This window comes from Schistocerca cancellata, chromosome 3, assembly GCF_023864275.1.
Source record: "Schistocerca cancellata isolate TAMUIC-IGC-003103 chromosome 3, iqSchCanc2.1, whole genome shotgun sequence".
Lineage (NCBI taxonomy): Eukaryota > Metazoa > Arthropoda > Insecta > Orthoptera > Acrididae > Schistocerca > Schistocerca cancellata.
Window position 1 is genome coordinate 168,704,815 of NC_064628.1, and position 23,419 is coordinate 168,728,233.

The 23,419-nt window shown below is 40.4% G+C and overlaps 1 protein-coding gene across 1 annotated transcript in view; it reads left to right on the top strand.

Annotated features, from left to right (window-relative positions):
* Nucleotides 1–1,132: 1,132 nt before the first annotated feature.
* The window catches only part of LOC126174797 (juvenile hormone esterase-like), a 130,125-nt gene continuing 107,838 nt past the window's right edge, over nt 1,133–23,419 (top strand). The window contains exons 1-2 of the mRNA XM_049921168.1: nt 1,133–1,360; nt 8,935–9,066. Of these exons, the coding sequence (XP_049777125.1) occupies nt 1,145–1,360; nt 8,935–9,066 (348 nt within the window). The 5' untranslated portion in view covers nt 1,133–1,144. The remainder of the gene's footprint in view (nt 1,361–8,934; nt 9,067–23,419) is intronic.

Genomic DNA, 23,419 nt, shown 5'->3' on the forward strand with positions numbered 1-23,419 from the left:
ACAAATTTTTACACAGTTCTGTCTAGCCACTGTCACGAATGATGATGATGAATTGATGAGCACAACACAAACACCCAGTCCCCGGGCAGAGAAAAACCCCCAACTCGGCCGGGAATCGAACCCGTGACCCGTGATCCAGAAACAGCAACACTAGCCACTTTTTTTTCCCCAGCCACTATACCACGAGCTGCGGACACTGATACAGATGAAACAAGTGTACAGATACGTGTGAAATATGTTCAGTACATGTGGAATATATTTGAAATGTGCGTACACAGGAAAAGCGATGAATAAAATGCTCACTTAAACCCATAAAACTATTTCACCTAATTTGGTACACATACTAGTTACGATCTGGAAAGAAATGCTGTGGGCGTGAGAACCACCAGTCTTCTATTGGAATGACTGTGATAACGTGGAAAGAGAAGGGGGAGAAGCAGATGAACAGGAAAAGAGATGGGATGGAGGAGATGGACACAGATAGGGTGATGAGGAGATAACAGAGAGAGGAGGAAGGGGAAATGGGAAGAGGGGTGGGAGAGGAAGAGATGGACAGATAAAGGAAAGAGAAAGACACGGAAAGAGACATAGGGAAAAGAAGAGAAGCAGACAGGTAGGAGAAGAAGATAAACAGGCGGAGGGAGGAGAGGGAAATGCGCAGAGAAAAAGAAGAGGAGTAGATGGACAAGATAGGAGAGGGAGAAATGCTCAAAGAATGGATAGAGGAAGAGGTGAAGAGGGAGAGGGGGGAGGGGGATGAGAGAAAGAGAGATGGACTAACAGAATTTTGAAATAAGTATATACCTGGGCAATCGTAGGTACTCAGCTCGTGATAGAATAAAAGTATTTTTGGTTATTGACTCATAGAACGCACATGATTTTGAAGCAACGTCGTTATTTGACAAAATAGTGGGCTTCGAAATCCGTTTCGGTGTAGTGGTGAATCACGGTTTTAAACCTAATCTTCAATAACAGGAAAGTTCCTTGCGGTCTATCTCTCCCAATAGTAAAGTGTTACAGGGCAGCTACGATGGGTCAAGGGATTCGATAAGCGGCAGAGTGGCTGCGAGACCGTGACCCCGCAGCCTATCCTCAGGGTAAAAGCAGTGGCGCGCGTACAAAGCGTGAGTCAGTCAGTGCAGGCATGCCGGCTGCGGCGTCGTTGCTGTACTTGCTGGCGATCTCGGCCGCGTCGCTGCTGCTGGCCCTCTTGCAGGGCGGCGAGCGAGTCCAGCTAGTGGTGCCGACGCGTCAGGGCCTCGTGAGGGGTTCCACCGAGACGACGAGGGGCGGCAGGCAGTACCTGGCCTTCTACAATCTGCCGTTCGCCAAGCCGCCGGTGGGGAAACTCCGCTTCAGGGTTAGTGAACCGCAGCTTAGAGCAGGGAAACGTCTTATCCCTTCTGCCAATACCATTGTCAGAAAGAACGACGCAGGCTTTGCGAATGGGGCGGAAGTCGGTAGATGTGATGAACATATGCTAACAAACAAATGATTACACTTCAGAAAAAAAATGGGTAGTTCATTGAAGTGAAAGGGTCTCACCGATCGAGGAAGTCAACAATGCGTTGGTCCACCTGTGACCCTTATGCAAGCAGTTATTCGGATTGACACTGATTGATATCTTCCTAGAGATAACGTGCCAAATCCTGTCCAACTGGCGCGTTATATCGTCAAAATCCCGTGTTGGTTGTTGGGCTTTGCCCATAACAGTACAGATATCTTCCGTGTAGGAGAGATCCGTCGACCTTTCTTGACAAGGTAGGGTTTGGCAAGGGCGAAGACAAGCCGCAGAAACTCTCACAGTACGCGGTCGGGCATTATCTTCCCGAAATCTAAGCATATAATGGCTTGCCGTCAAGAGCAACAAAACGGTGCTTAGAATATTGTCAACGTACCAGCGTCCTGTAAGGTTCCCACAGATGACAAGGTGAAGGGTCCCGGTACTAAATGGAATGGCACCCTAGACTACCATTCCTGGTTGTTGGGCTGTACGGCAGGTGACAGTCATCCTGGTATCCCACCACTGTCTGGGAAATCACCACACAAGTCTTCGAAGTGCAACCTCATTGACTGCAGTAGAATTGTCTTAAGTAGGAGTTCCGCTTCGAACTTAGTCTCAATAACCATAAAAGACCTACCTGGAGGCGGCCTGGACAGTGGTGGGACACCAAACTGACTGTTTCGCTCCATACGGCCCAAGGAAAGAGTGATTATTTCATAGCAAGAGCCCTTTGGATGTCATCTGCTGCACCCTTACAGTAGAGCGGTACGTGACGATATTGTATTCCCAGTTTTTTTATCCTTCATTGCAAGCCATCCTCTGCTTACGTTTCAATAAGATAAGGCCCGCCCACGCACGGCTAGAGTTTCGACTGCGTGTCTTCGTGCTTGCCAAAACCGTGCCTTGTCCAGCGAGGTCGCCGTTGAGAACGTTTGGGGCATTATGAGCAGGGATCGGGATTTTGAGTACCTAACATGCCAACTGGATAGAATTTGAACGGTATCGCTCAGGAGGACATCCAGCAACAAGCCGAGTAGCTGCTTGCATTAGGGCCAGAGATGAAGCAGTGCGTTATTCACTTGCTCAGTTTGTGAAGCTGTTTCTCTTGAATAAACCATCCAATTTTTCTGAAATTTTAATTATGTTTTTGTGTTTGCATGTTCAGCGTGTCTACCGATTTCCGCACCATTCGTATAATTTCCTCGTAGTGTGTAGCTTCCTTTACCGTAGAGTGCAATGACTTGGAACGACTTGTTCACGATGTGAAAAAATTGCCTCACTGCGCTGTTGAGATATACCAGTAGTAAGTATCAGTGTTTTCCCCAGGGAATACAGGACTTGCGACCTCCGTTACACACGTAAATTAGACACACTGAGAGCGGGACTTGACTTCACAATTGGAATTTAAATACTGTCTTTGGCTCGAAAGTAGACTAACTACCCAGCGGCCATAAGACTTCCTAGCAGTGGTTGTTAATGGCAGCATAAAATGAATGTAAGCAGATGGACGCAGTTTGACCCGTAAAAGAAAACGACACTGAATCTTATAATTGTAGATCAAAAAGTTTATTTCTCTGAAAAAAATAGAGCATTTTGCGGCGTATAACTGTTTAGCTATAAACGAAAGCTGGCAGGCAATGCACAGAGTGTGTCAGTATCTCATTACATGGAGAATTAAGTTCATTTCCTACGCCTATTATTCCCTTCGTAACGATACCTGATCAAAGCTTCATTCACAACATAAAGTATAAGGAGTGATCAATAAGTTTCCGTTAGAAGGCCGTACAGTCCAGAATCGGTATGCCGATCAGGCAGAATGGCCGTGAGCGTTGAGACAATCGTCCCAACGACGCACCACGTTGAAGATACCCGTTTGGTAAAATACCGTGTTCTTCTGCGTGAATAATTCCTTAACTGCCTCCTGCACATCCTGTCCTGCACGCACGTCCGGAAGACACGAATGCTACACTAATCCCTTACCTATATGTCGGCGATTGTATACGAGCATTGGAGTCGTGCTTTGTTGCATGTGTGTGTGCACATCACAGTATGGCCCTCAAAAGGAAATTTTTTGGCTTCCCCTTACAGTTCACAAAAACACGCGACTTTCATAATCATCTGCCTCGCAAACTTGCGACTGCGTGGCTGTAAACCGTCCACATAGTTGTGAAACCCAGTTTGTGCGTGTAGAAAAATCGGTTTCGCAACAAACTGTGGGGTTGTTCCACCTTTAAACAACAGTACTGGATTAAATATGTACAACTGACTGAATTAACGATTTAGAAATTTTCGGCCTAGTAGTGAGATTTAACACTTTCGGTGTATTTTTCCACCGTAGTGTACTATTTTATTTTCGGTCGATATACGCGTCTGTAAGCGTTTTATGGAACCAGGCATAGCATGCTTTGTAGTGAACATTATCTTCTACAAGTCTAAATTCCAGTGCCATCTGTTTATCAACTTTTGAACTTTCAAGGCATGTACAAAGTGTCGTCTGTGAAATATTGTGGCTGCGACTACTTAGCCTTTATAATTGTATATTTTTTTCCCAAATAATCAATAGTTCTGGTACTTTTTCCTGTTGATGAAGGTTTCCATAATTTCAAAACCAGTTGCAATCGTAAGTTAGCGGAATTACAGTTGCCAAGGCAGCTTCAAAAAATCGTGAACGATAATGAACAAAGTGTCCTTAGCGATCCTTATCTTTGGTTTCCTGCAACAATCCTCGTTTTACATGTATGCTGGTTCTAAGTGCTTGGTCTTGTCTTCTCTTGTCTTGTTGTTAATTAGTTGGAGTTATTTCAATAATAATGAGGAGTTAAAAAAAGGCCAATGTGTAAGAGATTGTAGAAATTCAGGAAAACAGTGACAGTCCGCATCTGCTACTGAAGAACTTGAAGGTGATATTTTTTTTCTTCGGTGACCGAAAGCAATAATAAACTTTCGCAGACAATAGATGATCCAGAGGAGGAAGATGTAGCCGAAGCTAATCATGATGTTGAGTCTGCTTCTGATATACTATGTACTGCATATAGTAGATTATGGCACGAAAACGGACTATAAATTAGAGAGGCAGACCATCAGGTGAAGCTAGCGCAGTACATGTGACAGCAAAGGGAAGAAATGAACTGAACCGGTAGAGGATATCAGATATGATTCTGTGGACCATTTACGATATTTTGATCAGCAGGAATCGGTATATAAATGTAAAAACTCAGGCTGCAAAGCTGAAACTCATATGCAACGTACCAAACGCAAGCTCCATGTTTGAACAGGTGGAGGGCACAACTGCTTTCTACAATTCTACACAAAATAAATATTACTTGAAAATCATCCCACTTTTTAAAGCTTTCTCTAATAAATTTTCATAACTATTTTACAAGCGTGTTTTTTAAGTGTCCCATTACTTTAAAAACAAACGTCACAATAATTTTAGAGAAGCAAGGTAAAGAAAAATTTCTGAAAAGTATGAAAAATTATACCGCTACGTCAGAGTGTCCGCCGCAGTGGGCAGCCCATAATTTGGATATTACGATTTCGGTTTCTTCTACATGAAAACGTTTCTAAAAAAAGTTTTCTTGAATACAAAATTACGAAATTTTCATCCCACAAAATAAACAGATTGACAGAATAGGGATAATTTGGGGCGTTCACAATTATTTTATGCAAAAATACTGATCTCGATTCTTGTGACTCTGAATTTATTCCAAAATTTTTATGCATAAAATATGAAAAAGAAATGCCTTGAAATTGTTTTATGCACATTTCAACCCTCAATAAAGAATGAAGATAAATAATTAACGCCTGACTAAGTTAATTAATTTGGGATGGGGTATGCTAAACATTGTTTTCCTTTCCTAAAAAAAAAATTATCGTAGTTTGTTTACGCATCGATAACAGCGATTGTATGGATTGAATGAGAAGCTGAAGTTATCCATACAGCTGTGGCTGTACTGTCGAACATGGAAAAACTAAACCGTAAACGATGTTCAGTCCCGAAGCTCCCACTGATCCAACGTGTTGGTACTCTTGTCATACTAGTCAATGTAATGCGAGCAGACCGCTGGTGCGTGATCGGTTGCCATCAAAAGCGCACCGAGCAGTGCGCTGCTGTGAACTCGAACATAGGACATGAAACGTTCCCTTAGAACAATTGTACACGACTGTGCTTAAACTGACACACAATATTTTTTTAGCGCAACGCAATCTGACTTTCAAAAATCCCTACAAAAGAATGGCCCTGACTAACATTAACCTATACCTTTCACAAATCACTTACCTCACAAAAATCTTCGTTACTCGAACTACTGCAATACAGCGAGCGCCACTACTGCCAGCTAAATAAAAGATTCAAACTACGGAAGGCACTAACTACTGATAGGCATAGTTAGCAAATGAAAGATTTTAATAGAGAACAAACAATGTATTTACCTTAATAGTCATAATATATATATCAGTTCATGACATCCAGTCTAACAAATTTCAAAACTCCGCCATCTTTCTCCCCACATCCACCACTGCTGGCGTCTCACCTCCAACTGCGCAACGCTACGCGCTGTTCACATCCAGCTGCCGCTGCCCAACACTACAATGGCAGACAACAATGCAAACTAGCCACAGACTGCACACAGCACAGCCAGTGATTTTCATACAGAGCGCTACGTAACGTTGCCAATAAGAAAACATAAACAGCCTACTTACAGACAATGCTAGTCACCGCTGCTGTGGAGAGCTGCCTTCCAAATCTGCCACTTGGGACCTGCAAAGTAAGTTCCACAGTTGAGTTCCCGAGAGCCAGATGGAGAAGTAACGGAATACAACAAAAATGCCAAGGGCGAAAAAAAGAATGCTCATGTTGTCCTTCGATTAAACGAAGAATGAAGACGACATTTTGTAACCACTTCTGAAGAGTAATTTGAGCATAACACCGACATAGGTCTTGCTTGGATTGTAACAGCAGTGTCTACAGCAGAAGACTCTCTTTTTGTATGTATATTACAAGGTGTACAACTTTGCTTACGCCGTTTTTTTCGCCAACATTTGAGGCTTTAATGAAACAAATTGGTTACACATGTATCATTCAAAGTATTTTCCATCGCTAGCCACTACTTTCTCCCATATTTCGGGCAGTGTACGAATCCCGCCTCGAAAAAATAGTTCATCTTTTGAAGCGATCCACGAATCGATCCAATTTGTGACTTCTTCATGAGATCGGAAGTGTTGATCAGCCAGGTCATGCGCCATTGATCTAAACAGGTGATAGTCAGAGCGAGCAATGTCAGGAGAATACGGCATGTGGGTAGGACTTCCCATTTTAAAGTTTCCAAGTACGTTTTGCCCCTTAAGCAACGTGGGGTCGAGCGTTGTCGTGCTGAAAAATCACTGTCACCAAGTAATGAAGTTATTTTTCTTTTCTGTTCCCTCGGATAGAGAAAATCATACGAACTGGTAGAGTATATCACTGATGTTATTAGGCATATTTCATATCCTGTCATATTAACTGACAAGTATGTCAGACTTTTATTACTGCTACTATATGTATTATCATTTTTTAGAAATCTATATACTCATAGTTGTTTGCTCCTCTGTATCAGATGCTACAGAGCATGGGTTACAAACCCGAAAACCAGTTTTAGCAAATAAAATAATTCTAGTGCAGCTGATGGTGTGTAGAATATGTCCTTCAACAAATTTCTGTAAGCTGCAGAGCACGAAGCATAGCATCGTCTCCAAACCCTCCAAAAAGTACTCGACCAATTTACTTCAAATTTTTATACATTTTTAACAAACTTTTAGACTCGTTGAATAGTACAGAATCTGAATTTGAAATGAGAATAAACGAGATTAAATGTCAGAGAGGATGGGGAAGAGAAGATGGGCGAAGAGAGGGGTGGACGTGATCGATAGACGGAGGGGGAAGGAGGAGCATATGGAGAAAGAGAGGTGGAGGAGGAGGCGGAGAGAGACAGGGGGAGAAGGAGATTCTGGCCTATATCCATTCTCCACGCATAATTCAAACATGTGCTTCCTATTTTCTTTCTTTTCCTCTTAACCAGACAGCCACGCAGACGCTGGCAGGGAACAGGTAAGCTTCAATAAAGCATCTCGTCTTTTCTCAAATATGATATTTTCTGTCCAGAGCACAGATAATGTAGCGGTAATAGTTGGTTTGTGCTAATCTGGTATACAATCACTGCTATAATGTTATCACTTTCATTAATGTATTTGCCTAACTTAGTTATGTACGTCTGGAGAATTTTTCCGCCATTCTACTGCACGCACTTCTTTATTTTATATTACTGTCATGATTTCGGTCTTAAGTGGTTATCACATACAACAGAGTTGCGTATAATTAGACTTTGTTAAGGGATGTCATCGTCAGGATCTATTAACCTGGGTGTTCTGGCTTGTAGATAAGTACATAATCGCAAAATTTGTGGCAGACAGATAGCAAACATTTTCTCCACTCATAGAACAATTGAGCCACAGAATGAACATCATGTGCAGTGATCACGGTCTGAAAATATACTATATCTGGTTCACTGCACATAAAATGACTGTACTGGTGTTTTCCGTGAGTCAACTGTTCTATGGTTGAAAAACATGTTTGTCATCTGTCTGCCATACATTTTGTGATTTTGTGCTTACTTAGAGGCTGCGACACACAGTTCAGTAGATGCTGACGACGACATAACTTGACAATGTCTAATTATACTCGGCACTGTTGTACTTAAGGCCGAAATATTGATGGCACTATAAAATATATAGGTTTGTACATTCGAATGGTGGAAATACCTTTCAAACACTATAAACATGACAGTGGCCCAAAAATATGGGAATATTGGTTATGTATATTTCGTCGTATTGCCGATACGACCAACATTTTATGTATTGTTGCACCAAATGCATGCTACGTGGTTTATATTGCTAAAATAATATTACTTCCTCAGGATAAATTTCTATGGTTGACATCAACCAAGAAACATTCATTAAATATGTGATTCTTCAGTTTCTCACGGCGTATTTCTTGCTCGAACAGTCCACGGGTGTACTGCCGGTCCATAGTGTCCAACGGGCACTATATTTCGGGGATCAGACATGTCGCCATCGTCAGGTGCGCTGATGGTTACATGTCTGATCGCCGAAATACTGTGTCCGTTGGACACTACGGACCGACTCATTAAATAGTACATAATTTGGGACGTTAAACCTGCCACTAAGTTAATTTATTTTGTGACAGGAATACCTAGAAACTACCTGTCACTCCATAGTCCCAGTCTTTACATTTCGGTATTATCAAACGGCTAACACTGTTTAACGGCTCAAATACTCCGTACATTTGGAGAAACTACTGCATAAATGTGACGTACTTCAATATGCGCCCAAGCAGTTTCTTATGCAATTCCTCAGTTCGTTTCGTTTTGTTACAGAGCCCTCGACCTCCTGACTCCTGGCTGAACATCCGCGATGCCACCGTCCCGGGCCCAGTATGCCCACAGAATAAAGCGCTGGGGCCCGACGAGAGTGAGGACTGCCTATACCTAAATGTCTTCACGCCAGAGGTACACTCGTGCTTTATTGTTTAGTTTATCCTGTGTAGGGTTGTAACCACATTTAGACGTTGTACCTATCTATCGACGATAATATTGTAATCTGAGTTATTAGCTTCGTGAAAGGTTCGTATCGTGTCTCTTACAAAAATTTATCAACAATGAGACGCATACGATGCCGCCACGAGATGACATATCAGCAACATTGGGAAGAGGTGTAACGTCCTCAGTAACCCACAGAACTACTTCTGTTATCGTTTACTTTCAAGTCATATTAGGGAAAGTGCTCTCAAGACATATTTGACGATTCAGAATACAATATTAATTAATGTTAGAGTTGTAAAAGCTCCCATACTGCGAATTTACGTGATGTTAGAAGTGCTACTGTAATGTAATAAAATAAAATATGAGCCGTGACTTATACAAAAAAGAAACACACATTAATGCAATGGCTCAGCATAAAAGAGAAATAACTAATGTAGGAATATTATAAACAGTGTAATACGTTGTTTGATTTAGCCCGAGGTATATAACCACTCAGTAAACTAGCTCAATTCTCAGGGTAGTTATGTAATCGTCGATACATCGTTGTTTCGTCTCGATTCCCCAATATAAGATAACAAGAGTAGCATCTACAAATGAAATCCTATAGTGGAACTGGAATCTTTTGACCAGACCTTTTCTGCCTGGGATGTTATCTCGTGATATAAAGAAAATCTGTAAATAAAATTGTTAAATTATTAGTAGCTGCCTCCGGTCTCGTGGGATCTGAAATAAAGTTAATTGTCCCAACCGGCGGCGCGTCTTGTAAATGAGCTAAAAGAAAAATGTTAAAGATTTTTCTAAGATGGCGCCTAACAATTAAAATTCTTTGTTAAGGCCCATATCTACTTAAGACAACAAAGTTATCAGATTTACAATAGATTGACCACATACACAAATTATTTTGACGAAATAACCATTATATTTTTCGGGTTTTAAGTACAACTTACATTATCAGCTGGTACAGCAAGATGAGCTTCACACAAGAACGTCCTCTTAGGTCCGAATCCGAGCAGATAAGATAAGCGAATGACAAAGGAAAGATATTTCATGCATAGAAGCGCAAGAGTCCATGGAATAATATGTCCATTGTAGTTCTATCTCTTCTTCTTTGGCGTACTTGTCGATTATTTATAAAATTTGTCATAATATTTAGTTTACTTTTTTTTAACCCGAGTCCACCCAGGAGAAACAGTACAGTACGAGGGAATCACTCAGCAGAAGAGAATGATGTGGTGTGGAAGTGGTTTGCAATCAACTTTATTATCCAACCTGAAGAATCACCAACAAAACTGGCTTATAAACAAGAAAAATATCCTGTGTGGATAAACGAAATAAAAATAAAATACTCCTAAAGGCTTATACAAGAGACGGACAAAAATATCGAAACACCAAAACCACAAGATATTACCATGCCTAGTACGGGATAGGCAAACCGTTCTTATTCAAATCAGCTTCCAGCCATCACGTAATGGATAAATGGAGGTGTCGTATGGTTTTCATGGGAATCTCATACCACTCGTCGACCAAAATAGCGGCAAGTTCTGGTAACGATGTAGGAAGTGAATAGCAATGATGCACTCTTCTATCCAATGCAGACCGCAATAGTTCAATACTACTGAGACCTGATAATTTTAGTGACCAGGGGACATGTGACAGTTCATCCTAGCGCTTATAAAACAAGTCATGGACTATGCGAGTTGTGTGAACAGCGGTCGTGTAGTCTTGAACCAAAGCGTTACCATTGGTGAACAAACATTCTACCATAGGATCGTTTTGATCAGCTAGAACGGTCACTTAATGCTCGGAAGTAATGTGAAATTGCTTTCTAACCACGAGGCCTATGGATACCACGCTATGGCTGCTCAAATCATCACCGAACCCCGCTGTATTTCACTCTTGGGACGAAAACTCTGCCAGAAATTGGAAACAGTTTGAAACTAGACTCATCCGATCAAATGATATTCTTCCATTGCTCCATATTTCGCGTTTTATGGCTTCGGCAACCCGTTTTCCTGTTATGGGCATTTGCATCACTGGAGTGTGGTTTTGGAAATCCCGGTCCCCCTGTATTCCTATCTTATGGAGCTCCCTTTTTTGGTACTAATAGGGTTCACGAACGCGACATTCACTTATGGAGTGACTTTTACAGCTATGGTAGAATGTTTGTTCACCAATGGTAACGCTTTGGTTCAAGACTACACGACCGCTGTTCACACAACTCGCTTAGTCCATGACTTGTTTTATAAGCGCTAGGATGAACTGTCACATATCCCCTGGTCACTAAAATTATCAGCTTTTCTGTCACAGTCCTGTCCAATGAACATCCTTTACTATCACGTAGTTTTTTCCGCGTTAGGACTTAAGGGATTATTTTTATCCCCTTTCCCTGAATGCGGTAACAATCTTCGATGCGCTACCACTTGAAACACGAAACACTTCTGCTACTTTGGTAACAGCACCACCCACAAACGACCACTAACACTTTGCCCACATTCGAATTCAGTTAGTTCAGATACAATGCCACACAGAACACTGTTATGACCACGAATGACACTTGCACATGTGTCATCCATGATCAAATACAACAGAGTAGGGAAAAAATGGGACAGAGTACGCACTTAGCATTTAACCGCTCAGACCCAGTAGATAAGTTTAAAACAAACTTTTCTTATAATAAATTATTGCTGGCTTAATTGGGAACAACGTATAACGGTTGCAGCTGCCTAGCTTTTAACATGAACCTCAGATGTCTACATATGTAAGACATTGCTCGTTCGTACTCTTAGCCGCATAGTCTTGTGATGGTGCACGACATGTATTCAAAAAGTACGCACTAAAATAAATCACAAGAAAATTTAACATGTCCTTCATAACCTGTGCTTTCTTCGTAGCACTATTGGGAGCAACTATCACATTAATCCAGCGTTCAGTGATAGGCTGCTTGCAGACTTCGCCACACCCTGGACAGTTTAAAACATGGGAGCGCTCCTTGGATTTGGATCTGGTTGTTCCTGAAAATGATTGCACGGATAAGTCCAGATTAGCCATAGAGATTCTGCGTTGTTGATACTGGTATTTTGTCTCTTCTTGGTTTTGTCTGATTTAGGTTGTTTGTTTAAGAATGCATTTTGTCGGATTTTCTTCTTTGTTATGTGTCGATCATATTTTGGCAGTGGATAAATACTCGACAGGCCTACGGCTGTTCGTATATCAGCTCTCTGAACTTCGTTTGTGTTACGCTCTTGGTTTTTTCCTGCTGACTGCACAGACAAATCATGTGTCACTGAGAAGCAGCATTTGTCCGTGGCCTCCTGTTATACTCCTCTGCCTTCTTGAGTAGTTGGAAATCCAACTCTCTCAGTTATTTTTGATGGAGAAAAATCTTCTGATGCGAAGACATCCGGATTAAACCTAGGAGGATTTCTCAGCTGTTTGGATTGCGGCTACTCTAGAACATGAAGCTCGAGCAAAGCACTCACATATGTCTGCCCAATGGGCCTTCCTGGATTAGTAACCGTTAGAACCGAAGACGGAGGAGCGGGGAAGGGGGGAAGAGTTAGAGTACGCACGTAATCTTTCCCGCTGTCTTACAGTGTACTCTTAACCGATTGGCCAGACAGTTCAAGAAAATATCACAAATGGCAGACTCTGCTTGTTTCCGCTGTTTTGCTGTGGTTTGTTGCTCAAAGAACGGTGATTCATTTGGCAAGTAGTTTAATTTCCTAGCGCACACCTAGATAGCGCTTACTGCTTAGATGTACAAGTAAAAGATTACTTAATCTAAAACAAAAGCTTATATTTAGCTGCTACAACCCGTAAACCTGGCGGAGCTCTTCAAGATTACACGTGATGGCGTCAATATAGAACCAACAGCTAAATGCACTTTTCCGGTTTCGGTCAGCGTTGCCAATGAAGAGAAGATGCCACTGCGAACTCTAACCTGACGTGTACTCTTACTCTACCTTACCCTAACCTGCAGGCTTGGCCAGCAGCTGCACTTATGTTCAAGCACACATTTCTCGCGTTGTTACCATATTTGCGCCCGGTACCTGTTAACAGGGCATGTATCCAGTAACACGTAACGATAATAAAATAGTAGTAATGTAGGTTCAAAGGCCTATGCGCAAGATGTACTATAAAGAAACAATAATAGAATAAAAATATAGTGTGCACCAAGGATAAATTTCAGGGAAAGAATTGTTTAAAAGAAACTAATGGAAGTAGCGTGTTTAGTAACTTCAGTAGGACTATACCACAAATGTACTACATTAAGTGTATTAAGGTCCATAACGTACAACATGGAATGGCAGATAGCACATTCAGAAAATTCAGTTCAACTTCAGTAGCACAGAGCATCGTTCCTCTTAGGGACTCGAGTAAACGGCACACAGTAGAAAGCGCAGGCACTGCCTGTGCCCTCGACCAAGAGCAGTGTTAGGAATCAGATGGCCCGGCACGCTTTCTACGGCACTGCTCTGCGCAGTCGGTGCCATTATCTCTGATGTTGTGCTCCCAGGTGACGGCACTGTGCTGCCCCTTCTCTGGCTAAGACACAAGCAGCTAAGCGTTCTCCCCTTGCCGCCGGCTAGAAAAGACCCTCTCGTTACGCTGTTCCCGGCCAGAGGCAGAAGGTCGCTCCGTGTCTGCATACTTGAATCACCAGAAGGCATACATCATGAAACTTCCTGGCAGATTAAAACTGTGTCCCGGACCGAGACTCGAACCTGAGTTCGAGTCCCCGTCCGGCACACAGTTTTAATCTGCCAGGAAGTTTCACATCAGCGCACGCTCCGCTGCAGAGTGAAAATCTCATTCTGGAGGCATACAGCAATCAGCCATTATTTATACAGCTCGATTTATTCTAGGACGCGGAAATGCCAAGGGGCGGAGAAGTGTACGGTCCGTCGCTGGGGGCCAGGCACTGGCGCGGGGACCGAGCTTGTTCGGTATCGACGGGGCTGCAGCAAGGTGTTCCGTGTTCAGAACGGAGGAAGGGCATCCACTGATCCGCGTGAGGCCACCGCGGAGGTGAGAGCAAACACCTACGGAAGGAAGCTCGACAGTGGCGCCTGGAGTGGGGGCGGTTAGCATGGGGGCAGCAGGACAGGGGCGTTGCCGACCGTCGGCACCGAGAGTCGCCTGCTGTTAACGTGAGTCGTCGTCTGCTGGAGCAGCAGGCGGCGTTCGCCTCCATGTGTTTAGAGCAGTGGTCGTTAAACTGCAGCCGGCGGGCCGCATGCACCACGAATCATGCGCTCGCGCTGCCCACGGGTCTCAGCCGTATTTTATAAAATTTGCTTCTCGCGATTGACCGCAAAAACTTCAACTAACGTTAACAGCTTCTTAACACTTTGCCGTCCGCACGTCTCGTACAAATTTATTCACTTGGCGCCGGCAGCGCTAGTTCGAATTACTTGGCTTGTCGCCGGCCGCTTGTCACCTTTCCGTTGATGACAGGCCTCAAACACATTGACTTTTGCGCGTTTTTATGTTCCTGAAATCCTCTATTTTGCCGTATCGTTCCACAAGCTCGTATTTTCTTTTCAAGTATTTTGTCTGCAAGTTCTACACTGTTATTATAATGATCCATGCAGAGGTGATGCCACTTTCCATCACAAGGTGTCAATAGTTCCATCACTGTTTTCGCTGGAGGCTGTCCAGCGCCGGAATATTTCTGAATGAGGAAAGTATCCCGTATTCGAACCACACAGCATCCGAATGAATCTGCAGAATTTCGTAATTGTCGACGAATTGTTAACTTTAGAATTTAACCTTCCACGCCACAGTACCATTCCTTCATCAGTTGAGATATTTTGACTTAGATTAAACCCTTTCTATAAACTTTTTGGACAAATAATCACTTACGAATTGCACTTTGAGAAGCCGGTCGGCATTATCCGGTTTATTGTTGCTGTAGGAAAAATGTAAAAATGATAATATTTGTCTGAATCTGTTTCGGGACATCGTTTTGCGGAATATCGGTTCGTCTATCAACGGATTCGTTGACTAAAATCATCGATCCACGCTTTTTTTATAATTCCCATAAGGATAAAAAGCCCAAACCGATTTCTACGTTCGGATCCCGTAACGTCGGCAAATTTGGCATTTTTTTTAAAATCCAGTTTCCTTCTATCGCAATTTTGCCTGTAGTACTTGTTGGTTTCGTTGCTAATATATTCAATTAGATCGTTCCCAATATATAATTCTACGATATCCTCGACGCTTTGTGTATCCTTAGGAAATATATTTTGACCCGGGGATCCTTCAAATTTATTATTGGTCCTCGGTAAAGTATGACCACTGTGCACTGTCTTCTTTGTCTGATTCAGCCGAATCAGTTGGCAACCGTAGCGTTCGCCGAATTCTTCTTGGTAGTATTCCACTATCTTCCTACGTTTCTGCTTCACTTTCATTTTTTTGATATTCAGTGTCTTCTTCCCAATCGGCCAAATCGTCCGAAACGTCACACAAGACTTCCGCGCATTCATTGTAAATAATCCTACTGTCTCTTTCGTCCGCAATGATGAAAGGGCACAAGTACTTATAAAAGCAAAAAACTTGTCGTGTGTAACTTTTGTTACCTAAACAAAATACCAACAGAATGCAGAAGATACTAAAGTGCTGTCGCCGGTCACTGCGCAATACTATGCTCTCGACACCACCGTGGTATCGCTGGCCACTGAACGTACTATGCACACGAACCCACTGTGGTGTCGTCGGCCGTTGACCGCCATTTCACACACGACACCACTGTGGTGTCGCCGGACGGCATAGTGTTAACAGCGTATTTTTCTTGCTCGGTAATAAATAAATATGTTTACGGAGATACAAATATTTTAAAATGAACTTACTATTAATCGACGTTGGTGAATTCGGTCGTGATTTAATTGAAGTTTGCCGCTTACCTCACGGAAGAGTGGTGATTAGCGCGCCGGCTTCGGAGTTACTAGCAGTGAGAAGGGGAATAATCTATTTCTTGTCTTCCAATGACCACAACTTCCGTGCATGCTCAGCTAGTACCAGTCAACAGCTATAGCATAGATGTCAAACGGAAGTAACGTGGATTCGTGAATACTCATTAGACACGATCATCTTAAAATGTGGCACATCATTACATGTTCGTAGCAAGTAGTATGAAAACAGATGAAAGCTGTTGAAATAAAATGCAATGAGTAGAAGAAAAATGACATCCAAAATTGTTAGCAAACATTTAAGATCGTGTCCCGTATTACCGTTATTAATTAACATAACATACTAATTTAAGTAGAGTTCAAATTAATTGTAAGATCGTTAGGGGAAAGTGTGGTAAAGCCACCAGGGTGGAAAAGTGGCTATTGTATACTTATTATCCTGAAAAGCGCTACTGCCCGTCGAGAAGTGGTCACACTAGTTCTAATATACATCGCTAATGTTGTCGCTGAGAATGACAGAAGAAATTTTCTCTGTTACTTTTTAGTAAAAACTTTTTTGATTTTGAATCGTCTGATACAAAGTAAGTCATTTAGATACACATCAAAAAAAGTTTTTCATCACCTCGGTTCCGAGAGTTCCGGAACTTGTGTAGGAAATTGGAACAGAGATCAACATAAACATCTTTTCCGCCCTTTTTATTGCTCATGAAAACCACACATTTCGTGTTGTACCACCATACAGCGAGACTTTCAGAGGTGGTGGTCGAGACTGCTGTACACACCAGTACCTCTAATACCCAGTAACACGTCTTCTTGCATTGATACATGCCTGTATTCATCGTGGCATACTATCCACAAGTTCAGCAAGCCACTTTTCGTCTAGATTGTCCAACTCTTCAAAGGCGATTTGGCGTTGATCACTCAGAGTGGTTGGTGGGTCACGTCGTCCATAAACAGCCCTTTTCAATCTATCCCAGGCATATTCGATAGGGTTCATGTCTGGAGACCATGCTGGCCACTCTAGTCGATTTATTTATTTTATTTTGCGTTAGATATTCCAGATGTCTTACAGTACTATACGCATTCAGCATGGGAAACTTAATTAACATGCAAATGTAACAAAACATTATTCATTTTAAATTTAGTTATACATATTACAGCACTTATAAACCTACAGGGCATACATGTTGTAATCTGTCAAAAAAATTAACACTTAAACAGAAACACTTAAATCACAAAGCCAAGAAGTGGCGCAGTCTGTGAGTCTATGCAGATCCTCTAGTGAACCGTCTCCAAGACCATGAATTTCACACTCGATTATGTGATGCATCGCCTGTATTTCGCCGCAGTCACAGTGAGGATCGTCCACGTAGCCCCACTTGGCCATCAGCTCGTTGCACCATCCAACAGCAGTTCTCATTCTGTTTAGTGCCGCCCAGGTTCTTCGAGGGATGTTGAGGCCAGGAACACGATCAGCCGGGTTCTTAAGGAGGTGTTGTAACCTCCCCACAATAATTTACAAGACAAAGCCAACAAAAATGTGAAATTCGCAATCTGACTCTGGTGTAAGCTTCCGCAAAAATAATGGAAAACATTTCAGTGCTAATAAAACTTCTGTGACAATGAAAATTCAATTAAACCGAAATATCGGTCTTTGGCCCTGTGCAAATCAGAATTAAATTCTTACCTCATTGTAACTGCTAGTCACATTTCTGCTCTTATTCTTGCGCACAGCTTGGAGGAACTGCATTGCAAATAATAATATTCCTTTTTTTTTTTAATTTAACTGAGACTTTTGTTTTTAAGGGAAGTGGAACGAAATTTAGTTCAATAAAATTGCTTTTGAAATCATAATTATTATTGGGGCACTTGTCGGAAATTAATTACAATAAATGAACTTTACATTATCTGATGATTACCTTAATTAACAATATACCTCATTCAGCATCTTGACCAGTGTTGCCGACAGACTACATCACACAACCGCACTGGGCTGCTACTACTGTACTCCACGACGACTACCACTGAACTGCTCTCAACGACTACTAACAGAGTACTGCTCGCAACACTCGCGCGGTCAAGCGCAGACTAACCACGAAAATAGGCTCTCTGGTCAAAGATTTTAACGTGCCTCACCATCGCTGCTACGTTACATACGTGTTTCATAACCCTCCACTGGGGGGGCAAAAATTTGGCAGCGATGGTGAGTCATTTGGACTTGCCATCGCAAGAAATTTTTACAATTTACAGAATATTAAAATTTAGTACATAAATTAAACGTTGTGCACATGCACCGAGTACAAAATATATCAGACAAAGACAGGATGTGAGTACAAAACATAGTAGTAAATCAGAAAACTGTATATACAAATTATTTGACAGATAGCAAAGTGCACACGCACTGAAAAAATTCTTTAGCATTTCCAGAACAAATAAACAGAATGGCAGAAAATCGTGTTGATAAGTGACATGAGTGTACTCGCACTGGAGTTGAGAACATATTAGCAATTTACGAAATGTATATACAATTAGTAACAAATGACATAAGTGCATACGTACTGAAGTATTGAATATACAGAATGAGTACAAATCATATTGAAAATGCACAGGCACTGAAGTTCAGTAGAAAACATATTAACACACAACATAAGTGCACATGCACTGTAGTTCCGAACATATCATTAAAAAAAAATAATAAATAAAAAAAAATGTATATACAATATAAAAGACAAGAGTGCACATACTGTACTTGAGAACAAATCGAAAAAAATGTCTTAGGCATTTTTGCAATAAGTAAACATAATGGCAAAAATCATATCGACAAGTGACTTAAGTGCATTCGCACTGGAGTTCAGTGAATCAAAAAAAAAGTGTATAACCCTTGAACATAAATAATGTTAGCAAAAAAATGATTTTCACTATGTGACAAGAATTAGGATAGGAAAGGGAAGGATTGCATCATGGTTGTAGCACTTTAGATTGCACACAGCTGTTCTGAAAGTCCATATCTTTCCACAGAAGTACAACACCAAGTGACACAATTTGAAGTTCTTTTCCCATCAGAATTTACCAGTGTAGCCAAGACACTGAACTCTCGTAGTAACATTTCATGTTCTCATTTTGGCAGTACATTAGGTACACCAAACAGTGGGACCATAATAACGTCTTCATCGCTCACGGTGGTGGACAGCATGTCGTGTCAACACCACGCTCTTACAAGGCACACCAACATAGAATTAGTGCAAAACCAAAGATAGTGCTCCATGATCACTAGGATAGACAGGACAAATGGACATTGCAGTAATTCAGGGTAGTTAGCTCATGAGGTGAAGGACATTAAGTCACATAATATTGACAATTACAGTCTTCATTAGTAGTTTGCGGCATTCATAGCCCAGTGATTGAACATTTCTGTACCAAGTATGTAGTATTACAGAAAAATGTTCATTAATTGTTTTACATAGAATCAGTAACCTTCTTCTCCTAATTACAAAGCATTATGAAACAATCGTATTCTTTTCCAGTTACAAAGTATGGCATAGTTAATTCATTATTTGTCATTCCAATAGTAATAATCATTAGCCTTCTCCTAATTACAAACCATTATGAAGCAATCACATTCTTTTCCAGTTACAAAGTATGGCATCGTTAATTAATTATTTGTCATTTCAATAGTAATAATCATTAGCTTTCTCCTAATTACAAAGCATTATTACACAATCACATTCTTTCCCAATTATAAAGTATGGCATAGTTAATTAATCATTTGTCATTCCAATATACTAATAATCATTAGCCTTTTCCTAATTACAAAGCATTATTAAACAGTCACATTCTTTTCCAGTTACAAAGTACGGCATAGTTAATTAATCATTTGTCATTTCAATAGTAATAATCATTAGCCTTCGCCTAATTACAAAGCATTATGACGCAATCGCATTCTTTTCAGTTACAAAGTATTACATCGGTAATTAATTATTTGTCATTTCAATAGTAATAATCATTAGCCTTCTCCTAATTACAAAGCATTATTAAACAATCACATTCTTTCCCAATTATAAAGCATAGTTAATCATTTGTCATTTCAATATAGTAAGAATCATGTTCTTTTCCAGTTACAAAGTATCAACATTGAAAACAAGAGCTAATTAATGGCATAATTAATAACATCATTCAGTGAGTGACATTAATTATTGGCACTCAGCGGTCATCAAGTATCGAATAGTATAAAACATTGTTCCTCATTCAGTATTATTCAGATCATTAAGAAGTAATAACAATTCATTGAGTGACATTCAGATCATTACGAAGTCATTATTAAAAATCAGCTAATTACAGTCATAGCATTAATAATCATACACATTATAAGTAGTCTCATTACAATAAACAGTGGAGTTATTATAAGGGAAAGCAAGAAGAGAAAAAGAAAAAAGTTGGTAGTGGGCTGTTCCTGTAAATCAAAAATGTGTAACGTCATTCGTCATGAGTCAGCTGTAGCAAGGTTATGAAACAAGGCAGTATATGTGATCACATTTATAAATGATAAACACAAATGGGTAAAAAATAAAAATGCAAGTACTAGAACAGGTATAATAAGTAACAGGTTTAGTAAGTATCATGAAAAACTTCTCCTGGAAAAAATACAAAATGGATTATTGACCTGAAAGAAGAAACGCACACTATGCTGAAAAGTAGTGAACTTCGAATTAACAAGTAGTGAAATGTGTATAAACATGTGTTCCATAGCTGTCCTTTCCAAAACTTTCCGTCATCCTACTATGCAATATAACACCTGCTGTCAAAACAAACTGCAACAAATACTTAAATAACTACGTAGCATAAATACATAACTTCAACATTATCCTCATCTGTAAAGAAAAAACTTCATTATCAATCACTTCATTATCCATATTAACATAACTTCATTATTATCATCACCTGTAAAGAAAAACTTTATTATTCATAATAGCATATTCTTCATCATTATTCATCAGTATTCATTATCATCTGCAAAAATATCACTTCATTACTCATTATACAACTATTCCTTATCTCTAGCATATTTCATCACTAAAACTAAGATGTGTAGTTCTGTCCGACAGCCTGCATCAATCACCTTGTATTCTGAAAGAAAAAATTAGTTAAGACTGCTATTCTACGATGAGTATAGTGTATTCTTGTTAATGCTTGTTAATCCTGATCCATTTACTCTTCTTCATAAGGTTTTTGTATCCTCTTTCGTCTATTCCGTAGTTGAAATTCCCATTTCTGTTTAATTTATTTCCTTTACACGTTATTTCTTTCTGAAAATGATGAACAAAGATTAATGTCTTGCATTTACATCATATACCCACTAGGTAATTACTGATTAACGGTAATATAATTAAGCATACAGCATAACATGACAGAAAACGTAATATGTCGAAAGCACAGACAGTGTTCAAAGGCAAAATGTACAGAGAATATCACAATGCAGCAGCAAAAAAATGTAAAAGTCACGATGTTGAGATGTCATAAGGCCAAAAAAAATGTCAAAGTCGACTGGTGTGTGTTATATCTTAACTATTTCACAGTGCATATAGACAAAACTGGAATACAATCGTACATAAAAGTGGAAAATGTGCATGGTCTGATGTGTAACGACAAGAAAAGCGACCTGCTAACCTTACCTTGCCGGGCATTTGCCAAGAAAAAATACGATAATCATCAGTAATTACTCAGGTGAAATAATTGCATTAGTAAATGGCATCATAGCATGTTACATCATAAAGTGATTTCATTCAATATACGGTTTAATGTTTGAGACATGGTGATTGCCTTTCGATTTTCTGGTTCTCAAAGTTTCGACGTGTACAACATTGGGGTGAGGGATGCTGCGAATCCGATATGGACCTGCGTATAGAAGTTCAAATTTACTGCACTTACCTTTTAATTTGCTGGATAAATAGTGTGTACGTACTAATATTTTCTGTCCAACGTGAAAGTCGCGGCGTGTACAAACCTGTTTTTGCTGTCTTCTCCGGCGCTCTGCGGCACGTTTGATGTTGTTCAGTGCAATGTCGATTATTTCGTGGTGTCGTAAGCGACGAGATGTAGGAAAATTTATAAATTCTTTAATTTTGTTTGGTGGTTCAACGTTTTTCAGTATAACAGACGGAGATAGCATAGTGGATTCATTTGGAATGGAATTAATTACATCTTGGAATGAGAGTATGTGTGTATCCCAATCAATATGTCTTTTGTGGCAGTATATTCGGCACAGCTTACCAATTTCTTTCATTAACCGTTCACAGGGGTTCGAAGAAGCGTGGTACTTGGATATATAGATCGGAGAAATGTTTCTGGCTCGTAACATGCGTGTCCATACGCTACTACGAAATTGAGATCCATTGTCAGAAATTACTTTCATCACATGCCCTACATGAAATAGAAAATGTTTTACAAATGCTTTCGAAACAGTTTTAGCAGTAGCTTTGCGTAACGGAGTGAAAGTAACAAATTTTGAAGTGAGCTCAACAGCGACAAAGATGTAGCAAAAACCTCTGTTAGTTCTCGGAATCGGACCAAAAATATCTACTGCGGCCATGTGTCTTAATTTAACAGGTACAATGGGATATAAAGGAGGAATATGTGTAGTGGTGTCTGATTTAGCTTTCTGGCAAATTTTACAAGACGCTAAAACTCGTCGTATACGTTTCTCCATGTTGTTAAAATAACAGTTCTGTCTCAGTATAAGAAAACATTTTCTGGCTCCGTAATGTGCGTAACTTAAATGAGTGTACCAGATTAATTTGTTAACAAGTTCGTCAGGGATGCATAATAACCAATTGTTGCTGTCAGGATGAGAACGGCGAAACAGAATGTCATTGCGTACAGTGTAGTGGTTCCTAATCGTAACATTTTTCCTATCTTGCCAAAGGTGTTTAATTTCTTTCCACACATTGTCTTTATTTTGTTCTTGTGCTATGTCCTGTAATGACGATGAAATAAAATTTTCAAATGCTACTTGCTGAATGTACATGACACTGAAATTTGTTTTGCAGAAGTTTTTTGCTACGTCTTGCTGATTGTTGCTGAGAGAACGAGATAGTGCGTCTGCTACAACATTTTGTGTGCCGGGAATATGAACAATTGTAAAATTAAATTCCTGTAAATATAGTTTCCATCTACTTAATCTGTCGTGAGTGAATTTAGCCGAAAGTAAAAATTGTATCGCTCTGTGGTCTGTGTAAACTGTGGTATGTCTGCCGTAAAGAAAGTGCCTAAATCTCGTAAAAGCCCGTACAACACATAATGTTTCCAGTTCTGTAACGGAGTAATTTCGTTCAGCAGGTGACAAAATGCGGCTTGCAAATGCGATGTTTTTAATTACTATTGAACCATCTTCTTCAATTTCCTGAAAAATATGT